This window comes from Protomyctophum parallelum, assembly GCF_964188405.1.
Source record: "Protomyctophum parallelum genome assembly, chromosome: 7".
In the NCBI taxonomy this organism is placed as follows: Eukaryota; Metazoa; Chordata; class Actinopteri; order Myctophiformes; family Myctophidae; genus Protomyctophum; species Protomyctophum parallelum.
This window is the reverse complement of record NC_139705.1, coordinates 12,875,421-12,897,723: the sequence shown is the minus strand read 5'-3', so window position 1 is coordinate 12,897,723 and position 22,303 is coordinate 12,875,421. Positions and strand designations below refer to the sequence as shown.

The window sequence follows — 22,303 nt, the reverse complement described above, 5'->3', positions numbered from 1 at the left end:
CCAAATATTTAGTCGCCATAATGGGTGTTGATGAAGCACACACGATACGTGAACCACATGAACGCTTTGTGGTGAGATCAAAGTGTGTCGTAATTCTCTCTTTCAACGGCTCTGGGTTACACACTACGCTTCTGCTGGCCCTCAGAGTATAATGAAAACTGTACAAGACTGTAGTCTACTGAGGAGTGCTCTCTAACTGTTCATATTTCTCATCCGTTGTACATTTAGAACTGTCGGCACCGTCTGTCCCTGATATTACTTTTATATTGGTGGGCTTTGTGGCTACGTCACTCGATCATGAGTTATAGCACCTCTATACAACGTCACTCCGGTCTCGCTGTTAAAATTTGCTCTGGTTTACATCAGAGCATGATCTCATTTGGACCCCCTGTTATTTATTCCCCCCCACATCCCCCTCCCCCACACCCCCCTTCTTGATGTATATATAATTTATTTTTCTTAGGAGAGGGAAAAATTATTTATAATAAAGTTGCTAATGCAGGCAGCACACAAACCTCTTCTGATATCCTGCTGTCTAAAAATAATCACAGTGGGGTTTTTTTTATCAGGCTTAGCAGCCCTTGAACATGAGCTCGGGAGGCCCCTTGTCCCTCAGTGACATTCATTCCTCAGTGGCTGTTAGCAGACCTCTGAGTGGCATGTGGAAACTATTACTCTCATTTTTGAGGAGGACGGCACTTTTTTGCAGTAGCTCTTTTCCCCGGGTGGACAGCAGACCTTTTATAGTACACCGTTTGTTCGATGTTGCATATGCATATCATGCATTGTACTATATGAGATGTTTTGCCGTCTCCTAAGATGTCCCATTATTCCTACTGTACGTCTGCCAGCCTGCCACTGGGCCGTACCTGACACATTTAGGTCTCCTACATTCCTCTCCCTCATGCCACCATTCCCTTCAATCTCTCTTTATGTCTCTTTCCACTTCTCTTCTGACCATATTCATCACGTTTTGGCCATACTTATAGGGTGGAAAACAGCACCATATTGACCATAACCACATGGTGGCCATTTTGGTCTTACGGTACTTCATGCTTGGGTACAGAATTTTAAAACTGCCAGCTATAATGTCCAGAATGATTACAGTTTGAAGACATAATACTGTAAAGGAAATGGCCATACCTATTTTCAAAGCATGAATGACAGGCAGGTGCATTTAATGATGCAGTTTAACTAGTTCACAGCATAGTATTATAATCTGTAAAACTGTATAATAGGAATACTACTGTAGTTTAATAATTTAATGAATAGCTTCACAATGCACAAAAATTACATTAAAAGTTTAAAAAAAAATTGGTTTGCGTGAAGCTGTGCAATGTTTTCTCAACAAAATAAGCTTTTTTGATTTTTGATATTGGAACATTTTCTACAGAATAATGAACATAGCTGACCTGGCACACTTGACACATGAATGACAGGCCAGCATCGCTCTGTCTGGACATAATTATCTTGTGTGTGTCTAAATGTCTGGAGCAAATTTCATTTTCCAGTTTTTTACATGTAAAACAAATACAACAGATGTCAATTTCCGGCCTAACGCAAGCCCTGCTTGGGTATGAAAAGTATAAAGTAAGGCCAAAATAGCTGCTGTGTAATTATGGTCAACATTGTGGTGTACACTACAGTATGTCTATCACTAACCAATTTTTGTCTATGTCTCTCCATTATACTCCCCGTTATCCACTTTTCTTCCACCACCTTTCTCTCCTTTTTCTCCCTCCCTCTTTTGTCTCTCTCACTGTCCAACATGCTCACACACACACACACACACACACACACACACACACACACACACACACACACTTGCTGTCCACTGGTCCCAGCAGGGCCAGCCAGCCGCTGGTAACCTGGGAGGTGGTATTCCCTGGCGGGCACAGCAGAGCACCGGCTGCTGTCATGTCACCGGAGTGCGGCGCCAGTCGCACCATATGCCCCGGCTTCTGCCCATACTTTATTTATGCTATGGAGCGCCTTGTAAACACCACACTCCCAGCAGCCCACTTATTAATTACTATGTGTTGACACTCGTTTAATCTTTTTTCCTCTAAAAAGTGTTTATTACTCGCACACGGTGTCGCCAGCCGCCACCTGAGTTGGAGAGAAAACCCGGCTGGGGTCAGCATCAGCGACAGCAGAGAGCTTTCAGAACTGTAACATGTGTTGTGAGGGGCTAACATTTTATTATTTTATTATTAGTAAAAAAAAAAAAAAATCGCGAAACTGCACAAACCACAAATACTTTGAAACGGAGCCCCACAGTGGTCCTTCAGGACCACGTCAGGCGTGGTTTTATTTGCTGAGCTCAGCTCCATCATGCACACACATGAACACGATTCCGCCGTGCACTCATTCGCAGGCTTGTCATCTGGATAACAGTCACCCTGGACCACAAAGATCCTCATTTGGCTGTGAGGTACACACATCACTCCTGTTTACTCGGATGCAGAGTGCTGACAAACGCGCTGACACCGTCTCGCAATTCAGGGGGACCATTTTCAATGTTAATGATCACATTTGGTTATTCTGCTGAGTGTAGCCCTACTACTGTATGTATTTGTCCTTCACTGTCCCAGCCTGGACTTTTGTTTGTCTTTCTCTGTTCTGTCATTCATACATGTCCAGCTGCTGTAAAAGCACTAACAATGCAGGCGCATTATCATTTTGGTGATCGAGGCGGCCCCCAGTCCAATAAAAACAATGTCCCTGACCCTGCACTGTCAAAGCCAGGTGCCCTGCCTCTGTTCTCCTCCTCCTCTGTCTGTCCCTTCCCAGTGGAGAGAAGTGTAATGGCGTGTCATGTTTTTAATTGCAGAAATACATCCTTCCCCTCATTATGAGCAGCAGAGAAGACAAGAAGCATCTGCAGAGGATGGAGAGCAACATTGCGGCGATGAGTGGCACACTGACACAGACAGGTGAAGATTAATATCTTCATCACTTTCTCCCTCCTTAACATTTTCCTTCATTTATCTGTCGCCAAAATCGGGGGGCCCTGCACGTTTTTTAACAAATGACGCGGCTGTCATTTCGCTTTAATTTGAAATTGCTTGTTTACTGTCAGGCTCGGGCTCAATTAATTACGTTTCGCTGAAAAGCTCTTAACCTCGGAATATTAATGAGGGGTTGGGAAATGACAACTTTTCTCTCCCCGCGCACCCTCCCCCCCCCTACCCCTCTGTCCTCTCTCCCTCCCCCCCATCCATCCCTCTCTTCCCACACCAACCCCTCCACCATCAGTATCCACCCTCCTTCCCCTTGGTGGCGAGAAAGTTCATTTTAATTTTGTTGTGTGTGTGTGTGTGTGTGTGTGTGTGTGTGTGTGTGTGTGTGTGTGTGTGTGTGTGTGTGTGTGTGTGTGTGTGTGTGTGTGTGTGTGTGCGTGTGCGTGTGTGCGTGCGTGGCGTGGTGTCTGAGCTCAGTGCTAGGCCCAGTGTGATTAAGTGCGCAGTGACAGGTGCGGCTCCCATGTCGGACAGGTGAGGATTCTCAACCTGGCTGTCAGACGGCGGGCGAGGGATGGAGGGAGGGAGAGAGGGAGATGCATTCCTAGCTCTTCGTCAATGTAATTAAACATCCTGGGAGGGCGTAAATGAGAGAGAGTGAGAGAGAGATGGAGAAAGTTTGGTCTCATTAGTGATGGCGTTCAGCTTGTGTCTGCTTTCACCCGAAGAGACACGAGCCACCGTGTTTTAAAATGCCTCATGTTGTAGAAAGGCCCTCCCATAAGAGACACTGAAATAGGGAAAACATGAACATACATACTGTACACATACAGTGGCAGTGACTCAGGGGTAGAGTGGCCGGTAGAGCAGCCCGATGGGAACCGTGAGGCTCCCTGTTAGATCCCGGGCTCCCCCAGAGTTAATGTCGAAGTGTCCCTGAGCAAGATGCTGAACCCCTAATTGCTCCCGATGAGCAGGTTGGTGCCTTGCATGGTTTCCTCCACCGTCAGTGTATGAATGTGTGTGTGAATGGGTGAATGTAATGCACAATCTATGTAAAGCGCTTTGGATAAAGGCGCTATTTAAAATGCACCATTTACCGCTAAGATGGAAAGCCTGCCTGGGCAGGGAGAGATAACAGCGGTGAGATCAGTGGTTCTCAACCTGTTGGTCGGGACCCCCAGAGAGGTCCCCACATGATTATTATTATTTATTTATAATTTTTTTGGGGGGGTCCCAGTGATAATTTAAGGACGTTTTAAGTCTTGTATAATACCTCTTTGCTGCATCAAAAGTAATCAACAAACTATGCTGTAAAAACTGGTCAAACATCGGTCAAATAATATAAGAAAGAGGCAACAATTGTGAAAATAGCCGATCTACAAGCTCACAACCGTTGAGAGCTTGTAGAGCTGCTATTTTCACAATATTTATCTGTGGAACCGAGTTGAACTAAATGTAAATGTATTGCCTCAACTTCTGTATTTCCAAGTGCTTGTCTGCCTGAAAAGGTTGAGAACCACTGATGTAGATGATCTGCAAACTCAAACATATTTTTCGTTATCATTTTTGTTGAAAGTCGTTTTCCATCAAAGTGTCGGCTAAAAGTGAAAATGCTCATGCTTTTCCCCATGTTATCCCAGGCTCGACACATCGTTACACATGCAAATCACCATCATGGTTCAAGGTGTTTTATTGTCACATGCACATACAGTAGTACAACAACCCCTCGGCAGTGTGGATACAAGTAAAATAAAGAAATTCCCAGTATATTTACTTAAGTACTGTACTATTACAATTTTGAGTGTATTTGTACTTGAGTACAATTTCTAATGCTTTTACTCCACATCTCAGATCAAAATATTGTACTTTTATAACATTACAATTATTTGAAAACTTTAGTTACTTTGCAGATGCAACATACATTAAACACTTCATTTCGGCCATTTCAAAATAGCTGATCTACAAGTTCACAATGTGTCGTGATGTGACGCATTGTGAGCTTGTAGATCTGATTTTCAATAAAGTTTTGTACACAGCACACCACACTTATCAGCAACGATAGCTCATCATCATCAGCTACTACTACAGCAGCCATTGTGTTGTTTTCCCTTCAGCGTTGAACTAAAGCAAATTAAGCCCTTGTGACACTTCATCAGATCACACTCGTCCTGCTACACTCTGGGCGAGTTAGGTAGGCCGAGGGCAACAGCTCTGTGAGATCGCGTGCAAGCAAGGTGCACCACTCGAAATCTGATTAACAAATATGCTCTCTTTTATGGTTATTTCGCCTCGACTATGCAAATCGCGTTTCCTCTGGCTGCCTTGCCTACCCATTCATTGTACTTTTTCCCTTTTTTATTTGGAGTTCTGCCAACACAACCCTTGTTTTGTTTGATAATAGACCGGATTTCACAGTAAGATTCAATGGTCACTGCGGGGAGAGAGGGTGGGATTATAAAGATGCATAATATTTGTAGGACATTTTTTTACAATGTATGCATTTAGGCTTTAGCTGATATCTAATATACATGGAGCCTTTTCAATTTAGGCATTTAATAAATACCGGTAGTCATCAAGAATCATATGTACCGGTAAGCTAATAACCTAACATCCGTCTAACAGTGTAATATCTATATAATGAAACTATGCATGTGCTGTGGGCTAAGATGGAGCTGAAGAGGTGGGTTTTCAGACTAGGGCGGAAGACGTACGGTCGTGGAATTAGATTCAACTCATAGATCGCTATCAATGCAAGTAGCTCTAGCCCAGGGGTAGGCAACCTTTATTATCAGAAGAGCCATTTTTGGCCCAAAAACGTATTACAATTCTATCTGGAGCTGCAAAATATGTTTGCTTTAATAGAGCAAACTTTAAGTATTTGGGATTTTTCTGGTCTTTCAATATTACATTTTATTGTTTGCTAATTTCTCAAAGCATATCAAGTATACTGTACCAGTAAGCCAGCAGCAGCAAAAAAAAATCTTATCATGAATACATTCTTCTATTCTTCTATTTTCCTTTATTAAATTTGATTCTTATTTTTATTGGGTGTATAGGCAACATTGTTTTGCAATATCAAAATGAGGGTTAGGGTTAGGGTTAGGGAGAATAACTTTATGCCTACTACAAATTCAATAATAAATTATGATTGAATGTAAAAAAATAAATAAAATAAAAATAAAACCTCATTCCTTTTCATACTTCTTTGCCGTAGCGACTGGGAGCCACAGTAGAGGGCCTATAAGAGCCACATGTGGCTCTAGAGCCACAGGTTGCCTACCCCTGCTCTAGCCAGACTGGAAGCATAATGCTTGATTTATGCATAGCTGCGGGCCGAAAATAGCCGATCTATAAGATCACAATGCGTCACCCAAAACTTTGGCTTCAGAGGAGATGTAGCAGTTCTCTTTTTTTGGCCTGGTCTCTGTGAGGCTGCAGCACTACAGTGAAAGCTGCTCTATAGAAACAAAACGGATTAGTTTATGACAAAGAAAAATAATATACAGTATATGGCACTTTACAAATTATTTACATTGTTTACTCAAAGTATGAAATCAACAATATAGTATAATATAGTAGGTTGCTATAGCAAAGTAGGTAGAGGAAAATGGATAAATATGTGTATATATTTCAACACATGCATATTTATTGAATTTATGAGAAATGCTACGCTATGGGTGTCCCGGTGGTCTGAGCCTGAATTCTGGCCGGGGACAAGGCACCTCAAATCGGGGAGATTACCGGGAGAAGTGCAGGGGCCGGAGGAGACCACGGGAGTGGGACTAGAGTGTGATATTGCGATTGTGCAACAGTTAACCTAAAAACAAATACACAGCAACTCAATTGCATTGTAACTAAGATATTCGATAGAAATGTATACATTTTGAATGTATACATATTAACCAGTACGAACACAAATCTGCCATCCAAAAAATAACTAGCTCAACCTGCTAGCCAAGTAAGCTTCGTAGCCAGGGCTCAGTGCAGTGAGTGCACCCTGTCCACATGATACAATATCATAATGAATTGATGTCATTGGGAGAGAAGGAGTTTTAGGTTAATATTTATAGTAATAATATAGGGACATATTTCAGTGAGTGGAGGAACTTGCAGAAAGAGGATGTGAGGTGCTTTTTTTTAGAGATGAGTTTGAGTTTATGACGGAAGAAAGAGGTTGACACTCTGACACCGTTCTGACTGAAAACCCAGGGTCTTTCCTTTAGCCAATGCGAGGAGCTAATTTGCTATGACTGCAGTAGCCAAGCTGCTATTGTAGTTAATGACTGTTGTAGTTAACAGTTGTGGAGAGGGGTTACAATTACACTGAGTGTTTTCTTCCCCTGTGTGTTCTCTCTCTCGCTCTTTCTCCACCTCTCTGTCTCGCTCTTTCTTTCTCCCCTTCTCTCTCTTCTCTCTTTCCTCACTGCACTGAGTAATAGCGACCAACCGCCTGGCTGCTGCCAATTGCTTGAACTCCCCTTTTGTTAAAGTTCATGTATTTCTCTAGTGCCGGGTGCAATGAAGTGATGTATCCTTTTGAATGGAGACTGCATTAGTCCCCCCCCTTCTCTCTCTCTCTCTCTCTCTCTCTCTCTCCCTCTCCCTCTCTCTCTCTTTCTCTTTCTCTCTCTCTCTCTCTCTCTCTCTCTCTCGCTCCAGCTCCAAAGTGGGGGGGTTTGACTCCCATTATGATTTCCCTACAACTTCACACAGACAATTAATGAATGGATCTTGGAAGCACTTCAGCACACCCGGGCTGTAATGGAATTGTGCGGCTGTTTGGGCACTCTTTGGCGGTGGGAGCCATATTGGTGACCAGCTGGCCATTAAAGGCAGACACAGGCCTGGACATATGTAGTGTACATTATATGGAGGTATTTACTGAATAATTTACTGAATACACAATGTGGGCCCACCTCGCAGCAGCTGCGAGCCTCACTCCTCAGCTTGTCTCAGATTCTCACTGTCACAAAACACGCACGCACGCACACACGTGTACGTACTGTACACACACACACCTACACACACACACACACACACACACACACACACACACACACACACACACACACACACACACACACACACACACACCTACCTGCCAGTGTTACAAAGTCTCCTTCTGATTCATGCCTGGCCAAAGCCACTGGCCTCATTATTCCTGGCTTCATAGCCGTGATAGCCGAGGGTAAGACGTTATGCATTGTTTTGTCTCTGCAGTGCAAAGAAAACTTTGTGGATGCACTTGGAAAGAGCTGAGCTGTAAACAGTTTTTGGCTATAGCTGTAAACCAATGGTTGTAAACCAGTACTGCATCCCAGGCTGGCAAATTGACCCACACATCTGGAAATGTTGAGCTGTGGTATATTGTAAGCACCAATTGAGACTAATAGGGTAACGTTTGGTGTAGTGTGCACGCCCTGTGTCAGTAACACCTTCTTAAACGGGGTCGGTCAAGGTTTTTTTGGTTTCATCGCCCGCCTTCACCAAACAGTAAACGCCGGACGCACTTTGGAGCTCATGAGCAAATGCTTGCATTTGCTCAGCGCAGCCAATGATCATGCCCAAACTCATATTCACTAAGATTTAGCACAACGTAATGTGAAAAGATCAAACATTCCAGCACCACACCCATATTGATACAACTCCACCCATTTAAACACAGGTGTAGCTTCGAGATATTACCTTTGAAAAGATCAAATGTCATCTCTGCGTTGGTGTTTAGAATGAAACCTCACTGCTCCAGCCTTTGTCCTGCACTCAGGTTGATCGGAGAAGGAGGGGTTCCTCTCATCATCCCATGCAGGCGGTTGCAAGCTTTTAACCATTGGGGCCGACACCCGCAGCTAGTGGACCAACCGCCACAATATCTGTTGATGTTAATCCCATTAGGCTTGATTTAACACTTTACACGCCCATGATTTATATGAATGTTTATTGGTTTTCTGTAATACAATCAGCTCGGGGAAACTTAATGCATTGTTTGGTAATACGCGGGTGACTGGAAGCAGGGGGCAACAAACTGTGCCCGGTGTTATTTGAAATCATACACCCTCTTCCAACACCAAACACTTGAACTAATTCAATCTTCAAAGTCAATGGAAAAAGAGCAATATTTATTGGGATTAGGAGGGACATTTTGTCTGGCAGCCTCCTCCCAAATGAGAGCCTTTGTTTTTCCCTTTGTTGATCGTTTAAGGACTTAAGATGCATTAGAAGGCAGTGTCTGCGTGGATAATGGAAGGTTAGAGACTGTTATTTGATTTAAGTTCAGACACTAAAGATTAATATCTCCATCCTATGCTCAAAAATAGCCCCCCCCCCTTACCCCTCCAACGCCTCTGTGACCAAAAAGCTCAGACTGAAGTTACTGGTTATTAGCTTTGATTACAATTCTTGGAGGATATCTTTGATCAATGACATGAAACTAACACTTTTGAAGTGTTACGTTTCCCATTTAGACCTTAGGTCAGAACTAAATATTTCCTCATCCTGCTGCATGTGTGGATTTCTTATTTTAGACGGGCATTCAGCTGATGCTCCTATACCACTTGCAACACAAATGCAGGTGTAGGCCTGGGCCGTGGCTCAGTGGTACAGGCTTACCTTGGCTGGTAATCCAGTCTGGCGGTGTGCCACGGGTTCGACTCCCGATCACGACATCCTTTACTGCATGTCACCCCCCCACCCCCACCCCCATCTCTCTCCCCATTTCCTGTCAGCCTACTGTCTATCCCTCCATAAAATAAATAAATAAACAAAGGTGAAAGCCACAAAAAAATAAAATGCAGGTGTAGCGCAAGTTTCCAAATGACGAACTCCTGCAAGAGTATGGAGTTCGAGCATCAGAACTGAATTGCACAATATTCCTCTGATCTCTGAAGGAGCAGGAAAACATGATATTAAGGGAAGAGATTAGGTGTTAAATATTTTATTTATATATTTTAATAAGTAACTTACAATAGTACACGACAAAGATGCAAGAGATTGCATCATACTGTACTCATAATGTACTGTACTGTACATAATGTTAGTAGGAATTCAGAGTATGTAAATGTTTTGCCGACATTGTGCCGGGTCCTCATCACTGTGGGAGAATGTATTAATTTTGTTGGACATCAGGTCTAGAGGTTATAATAATTAGGTTTAGATAAACACTTAAGGTTATGCAGGCATGTAGTGTCGTGGGTTAGGGTTAGTTTATTCAATGGAAGTAAGTACTCCTAACTAATGAAATCCTACGGGTGTGTGCGTGTGTCCGTGCGTGTGTCCATCCACAGTGAACCAGCTCCAGCAGACCCTGGCCGCGGTCCAGGAACTCCTGGTCCAGCAGCAGCAGAGGATTCAAGAGCTGTCCAAGGAACTGACCACAGCAGAGGTAACGACAGTAACACCCTCATCGTCAACTCGGCACCCTCTTCTCATTACCTCACAGTTCCACGATTCAGCATTTTTGGCTACACAAAAACAAATATCTGTTTCTGCTTTCTGCTCTATTAACAAAAACAAAACAAAACATTTGCCCTGGAAACTGGTGAAAACATACACTGGCCTTAATTATAAACGTGTTAAGATCTGCTGTTTGAACTGTTGTTCAAGCTGAGTATTCATGAGTTTGGAAACGTTTCGGTAACAGGAAGGTCGCTGGGTCAAATCCCCCATTAACTACAGTGCATGTTCTTCTGACAAGGACCCACAGGCTTCTTGGAATCGCATTGGAATGAAAACTCATGCGTCACCCATAACCAGCTAAGATAGACAGCCTTATTGTGCACCATCAAAAACAATATGGTGCATCTCGTCATGGCATCATCATTTGCAGTCATAACACTGGTCGCCCTCACCTTGATTTTTATTGGCCATGTTCATAATCCGCTCAGGATTATAACAGTTTAGGTCCACGACTCTTGCCTTAAAATGCACCACATCAAATACTACTCAACTGAAGTGAGGGGACGAAGCGTTGCTTGCTTTTTATAACAGCAGTCATAAATTGCTTTATGCTCCTGGGCCCTAAAAAAAGAAGTGCTTTGAGAAAAGAGTCTATCTTAGACAATGTTTTATGTCCACAGCTTGTTAAGCACATGGGTGTTTGAGTGTAGCATCTGGATCCTTCAGGAAAACATATGTGAACACATCTGCTTTGGCCCAAACGGGGAAGAAAAATATGAATCTCTCCCCTGGATGAGGTTCATCAAAAACCGACGACTCATAGCTCATGTTGCGCCGTTTAGGCTGTTCTCCCCCACACGGCACACCGTTTCTCTAAACCGACTTGAAAGGAGTGGGAACAACGCCCTAATTGAACCCACGCAGACTTAAAATGGAACACGTTGAAGGTTCACTCAGCCAAGCAACAAGGCCCCACTTTAAACAATGAGCTACCTCCAAGGCACAGAGCGACCGAGGATGTTTTTTCTTTTCATTCTTCATCGCCGATACACAGATTGGATTAAAAAGTGTCTACTTCATTTGCCATGAGTGCCTTGTTGGACGGCGGCAGTGTATAAAAAGTATATTTCACATCAAAACACCCATTAAACAAATCATAAACTCTGCTTTATAGCTATAGTGTTAGATCTTAAATTTTCCTCACGAGGCGGCGTACGGTCCCCTCTGTTGTCTCGGGCCATAGGGGAAATTGGGAAATTGTTTTCAGGTCCCGGGGCGCGTGATTAGAAACACATGTTGGGAGCCGTGGAGCTGCTTATCATACGCCGTTCGTTCGTGGCTTTCTGGTTTCGCCTCGCCGCATCTCGCTCGAAGTGCGCCACGCTGCTCGGCAATTACACCTCTCAGCGCGGAAATGTGCCTTTAACCCAAAACACATGGAGACTTCTGTTCCCTCAGCTGCTAAGTAAACATTTCTTATAGTTAGGAAACCACTGAATTGCTGTGTGCGTACAGTGTCCCCAAGCTGGGGACCTCGTTATGGGAGTCAGTTTAGAGAGTCAGCCTGTACACACGCACACACACACATACAGACACACACACAGTGCATATAAGGCTCCAGGGGCTGGGACAAATTGACTCTTTTGCCATTTTTCTCTGTAATCATGACTTCTTTAAGGGTATTATCGTGTAGCTGCTTCTTACCACTGCTGTTAAATGTTAAATGGCTGGCTAAAGGATGAATTTGCTTCGGGCTGATTCGTCTCTAATGTTAAACAGCCCGGTCTATTTCTGCTCCATTATCATTACAAATCTGCCAGTTAACAGTGTTTGCCCCGCCGTCGCAACTGCTTGATAGTTCTCTTTATTAGTGGATGCACATAGAAGATTAGAAAACCGCCCTCTCTTTGCTTGCGCGAGATGAACTGCCAGTGGGAAAGTGCATAAATAGACTGAAATCAATTGCACTGTACCAGTGTTTTCCACTCAAAAATGCTCCTCTGGGAATTTCCTTTTGAAACTAATTCTATCATAAATATACATGCATTACACAAAAGCACACTGTCTGCCGGCAGAGTAACTGTGAATTAATTTGCCTTCAGACACTCTTAAACAAGGCTTGTTAAAGATCTTATCTTGTTGCTAATGGTCCATAGGCATTTATCTTCATTTAGCTGGATGTGCGTTGCTGTCCTTGGGTGCTGCTGGAGTTGAGGCTCTTTTTGTGTGTGCTTATAATATATATATATATATATATATATATATTTATTTTTCCCTGAAGCGCTTAGTTAAGCAGCGAAAGGGGCTGACCCCTATCATATCCAGGCAACCACCCGAGACATATTAGTTACAATGCTATTACACCAGTTAACAGGAATCTCTGTGGATTTACACTGTAAAAGAAAAATATATATTACTGCCAATCTTACAGAGTAGACTAATATCCTCTTTTGAAATATTCAATTTAAATAATACTCTTATAAATAAATTATAATTTACCTTTTTTGATCAAATACTGACATTTGGTGTTATGTTTAGAATTGAGCAGACCTGTGGATCCATGCCTCTGCTTTTGATATAAAGCACACATATATATATATATATATATACACACTATATTTCTGAGTGGTGCAACCACTCCAAGGAACAGCAATGTCTGTCCCTCCCTATGTCCATATGTCCCTCCCTATGTCCATAATATGTCCATCCCTATGTCCATATGTCCCTCCTGTCCATCTCTATGTCCATATGTCCCTATGTTTAGGGTACCAGTAGGGGCAAAAGTGGCACTGTTTCGCTAGAAACGGAGAGAGAGATGTTGCACTTTTGCCTGCTAATTACAATGTGGAGCGTGCATGAGAGAGAGAGAGAGTGTTGTCTGCTAATTCCCCCACACAGTAACTCTGTCATTTCTCGACCGTTTCGGACACGGCGCGGCTCGCCGGAACCGGGCCGGCACCCTGGGCGTGTTCCTGTGGGTCTGGAAGTTCCGGTGACCCTCACACGGAGTTACCTCACTCAGTTCACACGTGTGATATATAAATCTCTGCTGTCAGGCACTCCAAAATGTCAATTTCCAAACATCCAGCTCAAGTGTTTTTTTCCATCATTGATAAGAACAGCTGACAATGGATCTCCAACCTAACCTAATCCTGCAGGGCTAAACCAGCTAACAAGTTAGCTGCATTGCCAGAAAGTTTGAGGATCCAATGGAGCTAGCTGGTTTTGTCAGAAGTGCTGTTGTGAGCTTGTAGAACGGAAGTCTTTTGCTATTCGTCATGCCACAAAATATATACTGTTATAAGTGGTTAAGAAAATGCTCTGCTCCTTTGTTTTATTTTACAAATCCTACGCTATAGTTTTTTGTTATGAACCATCTCTTTTATGAAACCACATTTTTGTGTTCTGTCAAGTGTGGCTGACGCCATGTTCATGATGACTTAACCATGTACATGTTCATGACGTAACCATGTACATGTTCATGACTTAACCATGTAGACGCCATGTTCATGACGTAACCATGTAGACGCCATGTTCATGACGTAACCATGTAGACGCCATGTTCATGACGTAACCATGTAGACGCCATGTTCATGACGTAACCATGTAGACAATGTCCTCCCCTTCTTAAGGAACAGACCCAGTCTTTAGGCTCGGAGCAATTATACATTTCCTCCCTCCAAAGGTAAAATGAGAGCGAGGCAGATTCCAGCCTTATTATGTGGCTGCCTTAGGGAGGCGGAGGGATTAGGACGGTTCTAATGAGGTGAAGGCTGTAATGAGAGTGTCCTCACCAGGCCTCCAATGCGCCACCTCGAAAAAACATTGTCTTAATCAGCCAGGTTTAGGAGCTGATAAGACGCCAAAAATATGTGTACTTTCACCTACTCCAACCCTGCCGTCTCTTCTGCGATTCTCTCTCCTTTTGCTTCTCCTCTCCTTCTATTCCCTCCCTCCCTCCTTCGTTCCACTGTAAATGAGTCTGATCCCTTTCAGATGTGATTCAATTAATTTCTCTTAGATTTAATTACAAGCGATAGAGTCCGAGTTATCCCTCTCCCCTCGATAGGGGGTCTGCTCTTCCTAACAAGCTGCCTCTGGTGAGTCAGGAGAGTCTTAATTACAGTTTTTAGCTTTCTTTTATCCTGAGAACCCCCCCCCCACACACACACACACTCCCCCATGTACTCTCTCCTAGCCAGTTTGTACTTTTCTTCAGGAATAGACTGAGGGAAGGGAATAGATAGAGGAATGCAGGTGCAATCAGCTCGAACATCAGCCGCCTGGAAAACGAAAAGAAAAACACGTTTCCAGGATGTACTAAGATCCTGTTCTCTTATGGGTCCATGCAGGTCCATTTCTATGCTCCCAAGAGTGAAATTCACACTGAGGAGTTTACTGTGTGAATTTGCAATGGCCTGCCCACTTAATATGCCACACGTTTGTGTTCTCTGAGAGTTTGCTTGTGAGTTGCACACTAACAACCTAAGAAGGTCGTTGCCATCACCTTTGCATTGGTCTGCGTTTTATCGTCAAAACACACATCGGCTTATATTTTCCTCTGACAATTGATGCCCCTGCCCGTCCACAGAGACGTTTTTTTCAACAGCAATTTGCCATTCAAATATTTTGCGTGATGTGACAATTAGCCGTCGCTCCCCTGTAGCAATTCGTGCTATGCCAAGTGCAATGATAACGCTCACCTTTGATAAAAGACAAAAAGAACAAAACAAACTGCCAAGTTAAGGTCTGCCCTCATGAACGATTCCATTGTTCAAGATGAGGCCATTATCCAAAACTCCTGGCCTGCCCTAATCTTTCCTAGGCGGTATGGAAAATTATGTAAAAATGGCATGATTCACTCTCAGTAGCCATTTTATGGCCGTAAAGATGACAGTACTAGGGCTGTTTGTCTTCCCTTCTGTCATAACATGCAGCCTCATAGGCAGGCTATTGTGAAGTTGTACTATGGTAACAAGATCATGTATCTATGGGGATTTGCATATACTGTATGTGTTTACCTTTGTTTACCCTCAAACAGAACTTTTTTCTCCATTTCTGTACAAATTGCTTCCTCATTTTACAAATACAGCAAGTGAAAGCACAAGAAACGGTGAAAGAAGTGCAGAACATGTCCACAAACCTCTACTGCAACTATCCATATTACCTGTAGAGTGTGTGTGTGTGTGTGTGTGTGTGTGTGTGTGTGTGTGTGTGTGTGTGTGTGTGTGTGTGTGTGTGTGTGTGTGTGTGTGTGTGTGTGTGTGTGTGTGTGTGTGTGTGTGTGTGTGTGTGTGTGTGTGTGTGTGTGTGTGTGTGTGTGTGTGTGTGCGAGCGCTCGTGCGTGCGTGTGCGGTGAATTAAAAACATGTTTGCCTATACTAGTGACATTCCAAAAAATGGGGTCGCCAGGTTGACCGTTGTTAAACTATATCTCATTTACTCTATCTCACAGGCATCCTCTGCAACCAACCGTATCCTTGACAGTCAGAGTGTTGTGGAGCTGAAGGGTGAGATAGCTTCTTTGAAAGGCCTACTGCTCAGCAGGTAACTAGATCTCTATGTCGTCTATATCTAATGTGGGTACACTTTTTCCCACTGCTTTTTTACCAGCTGCTGTGTAAGCACAGCTGGTCAATGTTCTCTCTGCTGTGCTTTCACGCCCACTTGCTGTAGTTGAGACCTATGTTTCTCATTGGTTGTACTGACAGCCTGACGATTGGCTGCCTCGTCTCTAGGCAACCACACACTTTTTGCCTCTAGCTGACCTCTCAGCCATGGGATATAAAGCAGCAGCTGGTAATTAATTGATGTCATCAATTCTTGTTTTGTTTTTTTAAGTTCCTGATCACATCCCTGAGCAACAGAACAATGCTTGGCAACCCCCTGTTGGCCATGTCTAGCATGATGTATTTGACTCAATTGTGTCCAGTGCCAAATTAACAGACATACTGACTGTACTAGTAACCTTTGTATTCAAATGGGTCTTCTGCATCCACAAACAAATTATTTGCATCCTGTTTAATATCTGCTATTGAAAATGTGCCTGGCCAATCCGAACACTGTTACTTTATTATTTCCCTAGGACAACATAAGCATACATTCTTAATCTTTTATATCTCTGCTATCGGGAAGAAACCACCTAACTCCAAAATGTTTGTTTTTCAGGAAATGAAAAATATACATTTTTCAGGAAATTAATAAAACCTTATATTTTGAAAACAAAGCAATACTGCCTCATCAAAGTTGGTGTAGTGTGTTTATATATTGTTAATTACTTGCATGAGAGGGGGAGAGGTGGTGGAGTTAGTTGTTTTAGCAGACAGTTTGAGGGTCCAATGGAGTTAAGAGGTTTTGTCCAAAGCATTTTTTACTACTTTCTATTGGTTCAATATTTTCAAAACAACACACAGACGTAAAAGGTGTTCAATAGCACTGATTTATGCAAAAAATAATAATTAAAAACCTAAAAAATGGAGTTAGGAGGTTTCCTCCCGACAGCAACGAATTATGGCAAGGATGTATGTGAAACAAGGCAATTTGGATGTAATATTTTTTTGTAAATGCATTGCATACATATGTATGTGCGTGCGTGCGTGCGTGCATGGTTTACTTTACCCATCACATGAGCATGCCATCCTTCCTGAGAGTATAACTCACAAATTGTGCTACAAATGTGTACAGTTGTGATAGATGGCATATTAAAGAACAATGAATGTACATCAATGCTGTCAAACACAATTGTACTAATGTGCTAATACCCATCAGCGGTCATTTCTGTGGATATTCAGATATGCTGTGATTCATTCCATCCTCCTGCAGTCCTCTTACTCTCACTGCATCCATAAACCTCCTCTTTGGCCTTCCTCTTTCCTCTCCTTGTCTGGCAGCCTTTCTCTCAATATGCCCATCACCCCTCCTCCACAGTCCACACATGTCCAATTCATATCAACTTTGGCACTTTTGCTTAATATCCAAACCTTTGAACTCTGTAATTGGTATAGCTGACAGATACATTTGAACCTTCTGACCTGGTAGGACCCTTTTAATGTAGTCAGTCCCGATGAATAGAGGCACAAATATTTTGGTAAGTAGGTAATGTTGATATTATAGCCGAATATACAGTATGAATATGAAAATCACCTTCATGTACATCAGGTATCAGGTAAAAAATTAAAATTTGAAGACGCATTACAGGTTTAAAGGAGGTCATGTTGTCAAAGGTCTCATTGAATAGTATTAGAATTCTTCCCGTTCTTTTCTTTTTGCCTCAGTTGCCCAATCTAGTAGTCAGGTACCGCCTGTCACTACTTTCAAATGGATATCCTGATTTATACTAGCCATTAGCATGCAATGATTATATATCATTGCTGCTAATGAAGCCTCAAGTAATATAATGGTTTAAGTCCCAAAACTGACGATAGTCAGAAAATTGCCATAGAGCACGTTTTGTTGGTCTTGTACATCCTAATCAGCAATAAGGCCTTTCAGGTCATTTGTTTTCTACACTTTTATTATTATTATTCAGTTCGTCGGCGATGGTCCCTTTTAAGACACGGCTTTGGGTTTTTTGATCTGAAAACACTGCAGTGGTTGCAATTAAAAACATTTTAGACCATCTTTACCAGGTGTGGCAAACATCTGGCAATTTAGCGTCAAAAAGACTTGTGTGGTCTGTTCTCATTTAACATCTTACTTTAAACAGTGGCTCTTTCTTTTGCCGCAACATGCCCAGTTACTATTGATTACGTGCTGTGCACTTTTCAAGCACTTTGATCACAGAAGTGCTTTGGTGTCATTGTGACCAGGACTGATTCTAGCGGTGTTTGTCCACCTGTCTTGTCTGCTTCTGCTTCTGACCAGTGTCTTTCTGACAGAATTACCAGTCTGGTAACTGCCTTTCTGACAGAATTACCATCTGATTAATGCATTTCTGATAGAAATACAGCGTGATAAATGTATTTCTGAACCCTAACAGTAACCCTAACCTCACAAACCCTAACACTAACCGTAACCGTGTCACAGTCTAAAACGTTACTGTACCGTCAAAAAAAGTTGTTTGCGGTTGACACAAAAACTGTGGCGCAAGCAGGATTGGAACCTGGGCGGTATGGATTTGAAGTTGAGTCACTAGATCACTATGCTATGAGGCGGCTGGCGGGATGGTTTTTCAGCGCGTATTACTGCATGACAACGCCCAACTCATGTAAAGTAGGGGAGGGAAGCTTCCCCTTGTTTCTGTCAGAAGCCATTGAGAGCTGATTTTACCCTTTTGTCCTGTCTTTGCCACACAGGAGGCAGTTCCCTGCCACGCCCTCCGTTCCCAAGATTCCGTCGTGGCAGATCCCGCTGAAGCCGGCCTCCAGCCCGCCGTCCGTCAGCCACACGCACAGCAGCAGCGACATCTCCCCCGTGAGTAACGAGTCCGCCGGCTCCTCCCCCATCAAAGATGGCCACCACAGCCCCCACCAGGACGCCCTGGGGGACCCCGACGGCGCGCACGTCGTCGCCACCATCAACGGACACGCCGCCGGTGGCGGCGGCTTGTGCCTGGGAGGAGCCATGGCGCTCCCGCTGGACCTGAAAGACCAGGTCCGAATGGAGGTGCAGGGGGAGGAGGAGAGGAAGGAACAAGAGGAGGAGCAGGAAGATGACGACGATGAGGATGATGGTGATGGTGATGAAGAGGAGGAGGAGGAGGAGGAGGAGGATGTGAGTCGTGTGGAGGAAGGGGAGCTGTTGAGCATGCAGACGGAGGACCGCCGTGGCGGGGACGGACAGATCAACGAGCAGGTGGACAAACTGAGGAGGCCTGAGGGGGCGAGCAATGAAAGCGAGGTGGATTAGAACTGTCAGCACAGACACCACACACAACAACAATACTGTCCCAACACAGCGTCTCATTTCAGTCCTCTGGTCTGTTTCATTTACTTGCTCCTCTTGAGTGAATCATTCTCAGTTGTATGTTATCGGTTTGGTTTTGGTTTTTGTTTGTTTTGTTTTCTCTCAACATTTTATTTTATTTTTTATTTGTATTATTACCTTTTAATCAAGAGCAAAAAGGAGCAGGGTGGGAAGGGGGTGAAGCAACCTAGTTGACGTGCAGTCTTAGCTCACCTCAATTTACTTTTCAGCTTGAATGTGGGATTTCAGCTTTACAAGAAATTAACGAGCAATATTCACAAAAAAAATATATGCGTTCAAGAACCTGTATGCAGTACCTCATCGGCTCATGAGTTGATAAGCCACACATGGCTGCTCAGCCTCTGGCAGCGCCACAGTGACTACAAGGAGCTAGCAGTAGTGACAGACCAAAGAAGCGGTACAGTATAGAGTACATGGCACGTCTCCAACCCCCGCTAGTTTTGGGTCAGGAGGCATTTCGTATAGTCTCAAAAGTCACCATGAGGTTCCAGAGAATCATGAGCACAGCCCCCGTCTTCCCCGCTGGCGGCAATAGGAGAGGACAGGCTCTTCCAGGGCATGGAGCTTTTAGCCTCTTTTATGTGTCCTTTCGCATTGGTGTCAGTCTGTCAATAATTCACAAGGCCAGCCAGAGTGGCATTTGGGTGAAATAAAAAGCCCTGAAATTTGAGATTAGAATGTGATGACGGGTTTTGTTCCATGCCGGTGTCACAGACTGTGTTCATACACTCAAAGCAGGACGGGGTGGCAGATAAATGCGTTTTCATTCCCCCCCCCCCCCCCTCCCCCCACTCTTTATTTTTCACTGACAGCTGAATTGTGCTTCTCTGTGTGCGTGCGTATGTGTGTGTGCGTGCGTATGTGTGTGTGCGTGCGTGCACGCCTGCGTACGTGTGCAGTGCATGTGTGTGTGTCTCTGGGCAGGGGGATTGCGGGGGGGGGGAAGCCCAGGCTGTCTGCTCAGCGGCATCTCTGTCTCCAGCAGGGCAGCTGATTTGGTTTGTGAAGTATGTTAATAATCAAATGATCAACAAATAACAGATGTATTAGTTCATGCAGCTTGAAATGTCAAGGAGGCTAAAAGCGGAAATCTAATACCGAAAGCCCTGTTGCATTATATTATATTCCGTGACAAACCCTCCGGTCCAAATTATATAGGGGCCTCCCACAGTGAGCAATCTTTACGCAAAACGCAGCCAATATTTTGTAATTAATCTGTGGTAAAAAATGAAAAAAAAGAGTGCTGCCACAGATGGAAGTTGCAGAACTTTCTTTTCTTTTGGTGTGCGTGCCTGGTCTGGCTCTAAGTGCGGAGGCGGTGAAGAGGGTAGGGGTTGTTAAAAAAATAATAATAATACCCCCTGATTGAAACTGAAACCAACAAATGAACGCTCTTATTAAATTACTCACTCGGGACTCCAGCTGACGAGAAAAGAGCGCACGATTGAGGAGAAGGGGTATAAACTCTAATGGCATTTTCACCTCCTTCACATACCTTTACTGTTCTGGTACAATTACACTGTGCCTGCAGACTGTCAAACGCCTATTTTCACGTAACCGGGTGACTTGACAATAGAGCATAATACTGTAAAATGAAATTAGATGGGGTTTTTTTTTTCCACTGTTTATTCTTGTTTACAACTGGTTATGAACGACTAAGTTCGGCTGATGAGGGGGGATAATGAAGTAGAAAAGAAGTGGTCCTAAGAGTCTCTGTACCCTGCTTATAATTTTCTGATATCAACCAGAAATGTATATACTGTAATTGTAATAAATCCCATTTATCACTAGCTGCTTTGGTCACCTTCAATTCAAATCAGTTCTTGAGAATAAGACTAAGCATTGACTTTTTGGCAAGCAACGCCTTGCGCAATGGAGTATAAATTAATCTTGAGATTTTTTTTAAGTACCATAAATGGGATGTCATGAACTAGGAGCATTAATTTGATTAATATCAATCACATTTTATTTTGACAGCTTAGATTTGAGCAATAGGCGAGGCAAAGCAAGTTTGTTTGTATTGCACATTTCAACAAAGCAATTCAAAGTGATTTACATAATACATTAAGACATTATGACGAGAGTAATGAAAAGCAATAAAACCAAAAAATAAGAGCAAGTAAAATAACAGAAAAATAATACATTTACAATGCGGAATACTTCTACTTTTGTTTTTGTCTGCAGCAAACAGAAAGGTCTTTGCCTTTGATTTAAAAGAACAGAGTTGTAGCACACCTGCATGGCTGCAACAGTAGCCTACATGATACGTCTATCCTAAATCATTTTCATATGTTGTCTCAAAAAGTCTCATCTTAAATCCGAGCTATCAATAGCTCTGCCAGGCCAGGAGGCAGAGATTTAGTTTTCACCTGTGCATGGCGTGTGTCTCTCATGCAGCCACAAGATTTTCGAATCGACCCCACGGTCGAAGCCTGCTTTGCATTTTGGTATTTAACTCCACACCAATCAAATTATAACGTCCCCCGCCCTCTGGATTTCTTGAATCATGCTGCAACTCTCCATATAGGCCATGCCCATTTCTACCATTTTGTATTTTCTTCAAAATACGCTTTTTGCTATTTTGCCTCTCAATACTTGCGGGAGGGGCCTAATTTACAAATGTTGTGAACACAATAACACATCTTCTGATTGACCCTAAATTTTTGTCGGATATTGAGGGACCTTTAAACAACACAGAACACTGATTTCCCTTAGACCCATTGAGGGCGCTACAAATGCTATGAATGTCACTTGATTGTTGCAGTGCTTATTTCGTCGACTAATACTATGACAAAAGATGTTCGTCGACTACCTTTTTTCACTGACGAAAACTAAATAGAAACTAAATGAAAACTAAGCTATGATGACTAAAACTAAGACTAAATATATTAACAATTTCATCAACAAATAAAAACTAGATTAAAATGTTAGGAAGTGACTAGTGGACAAGATATCCAGTATAAGTCATTTTACACTTGGTTGCATGCTGAAAATAGCACATCTACAAGCTCACAACATGC

The 22,303-nt window shown here is 43.1% G+C and overlaps 1 protein-coding gene across 1 annotated transcript in view; it reads left to right on the top strand.

The window, feature by feature from the left end:
• Nucleotides 1–19,266, top strand: part of pex14 (peroxisomal biogenesis factor 14) — a 63,149-nt gene extending 43,883 nt beyond the window's left edge. Inside the window, exons 6-9 of the mRNA XM_083770293.1 lie at nt 2,834–2,936; nt 10,247–10,344; nt 15,814–15,905; nt 18,653–19,266. Of these exons, the coding sequence (XP_083626419.1) occupies nt 2,834–2,936; nt 10,247–10,344; nt 15,814–15,905; nt 18,653–19,205 (846 nt within the window). The 3' untranslated portion in view covers nt 19,206–19,266. The remainder of the gene's footprint in view (nt 1–2,833; nt 2,937–10,246; nt 10,345–15,813; nt 15,906–18,652) is intronic.
• The last annotated feature ends 3,037 nt before the right edge of the window (nt 19,267–22,303 follow it).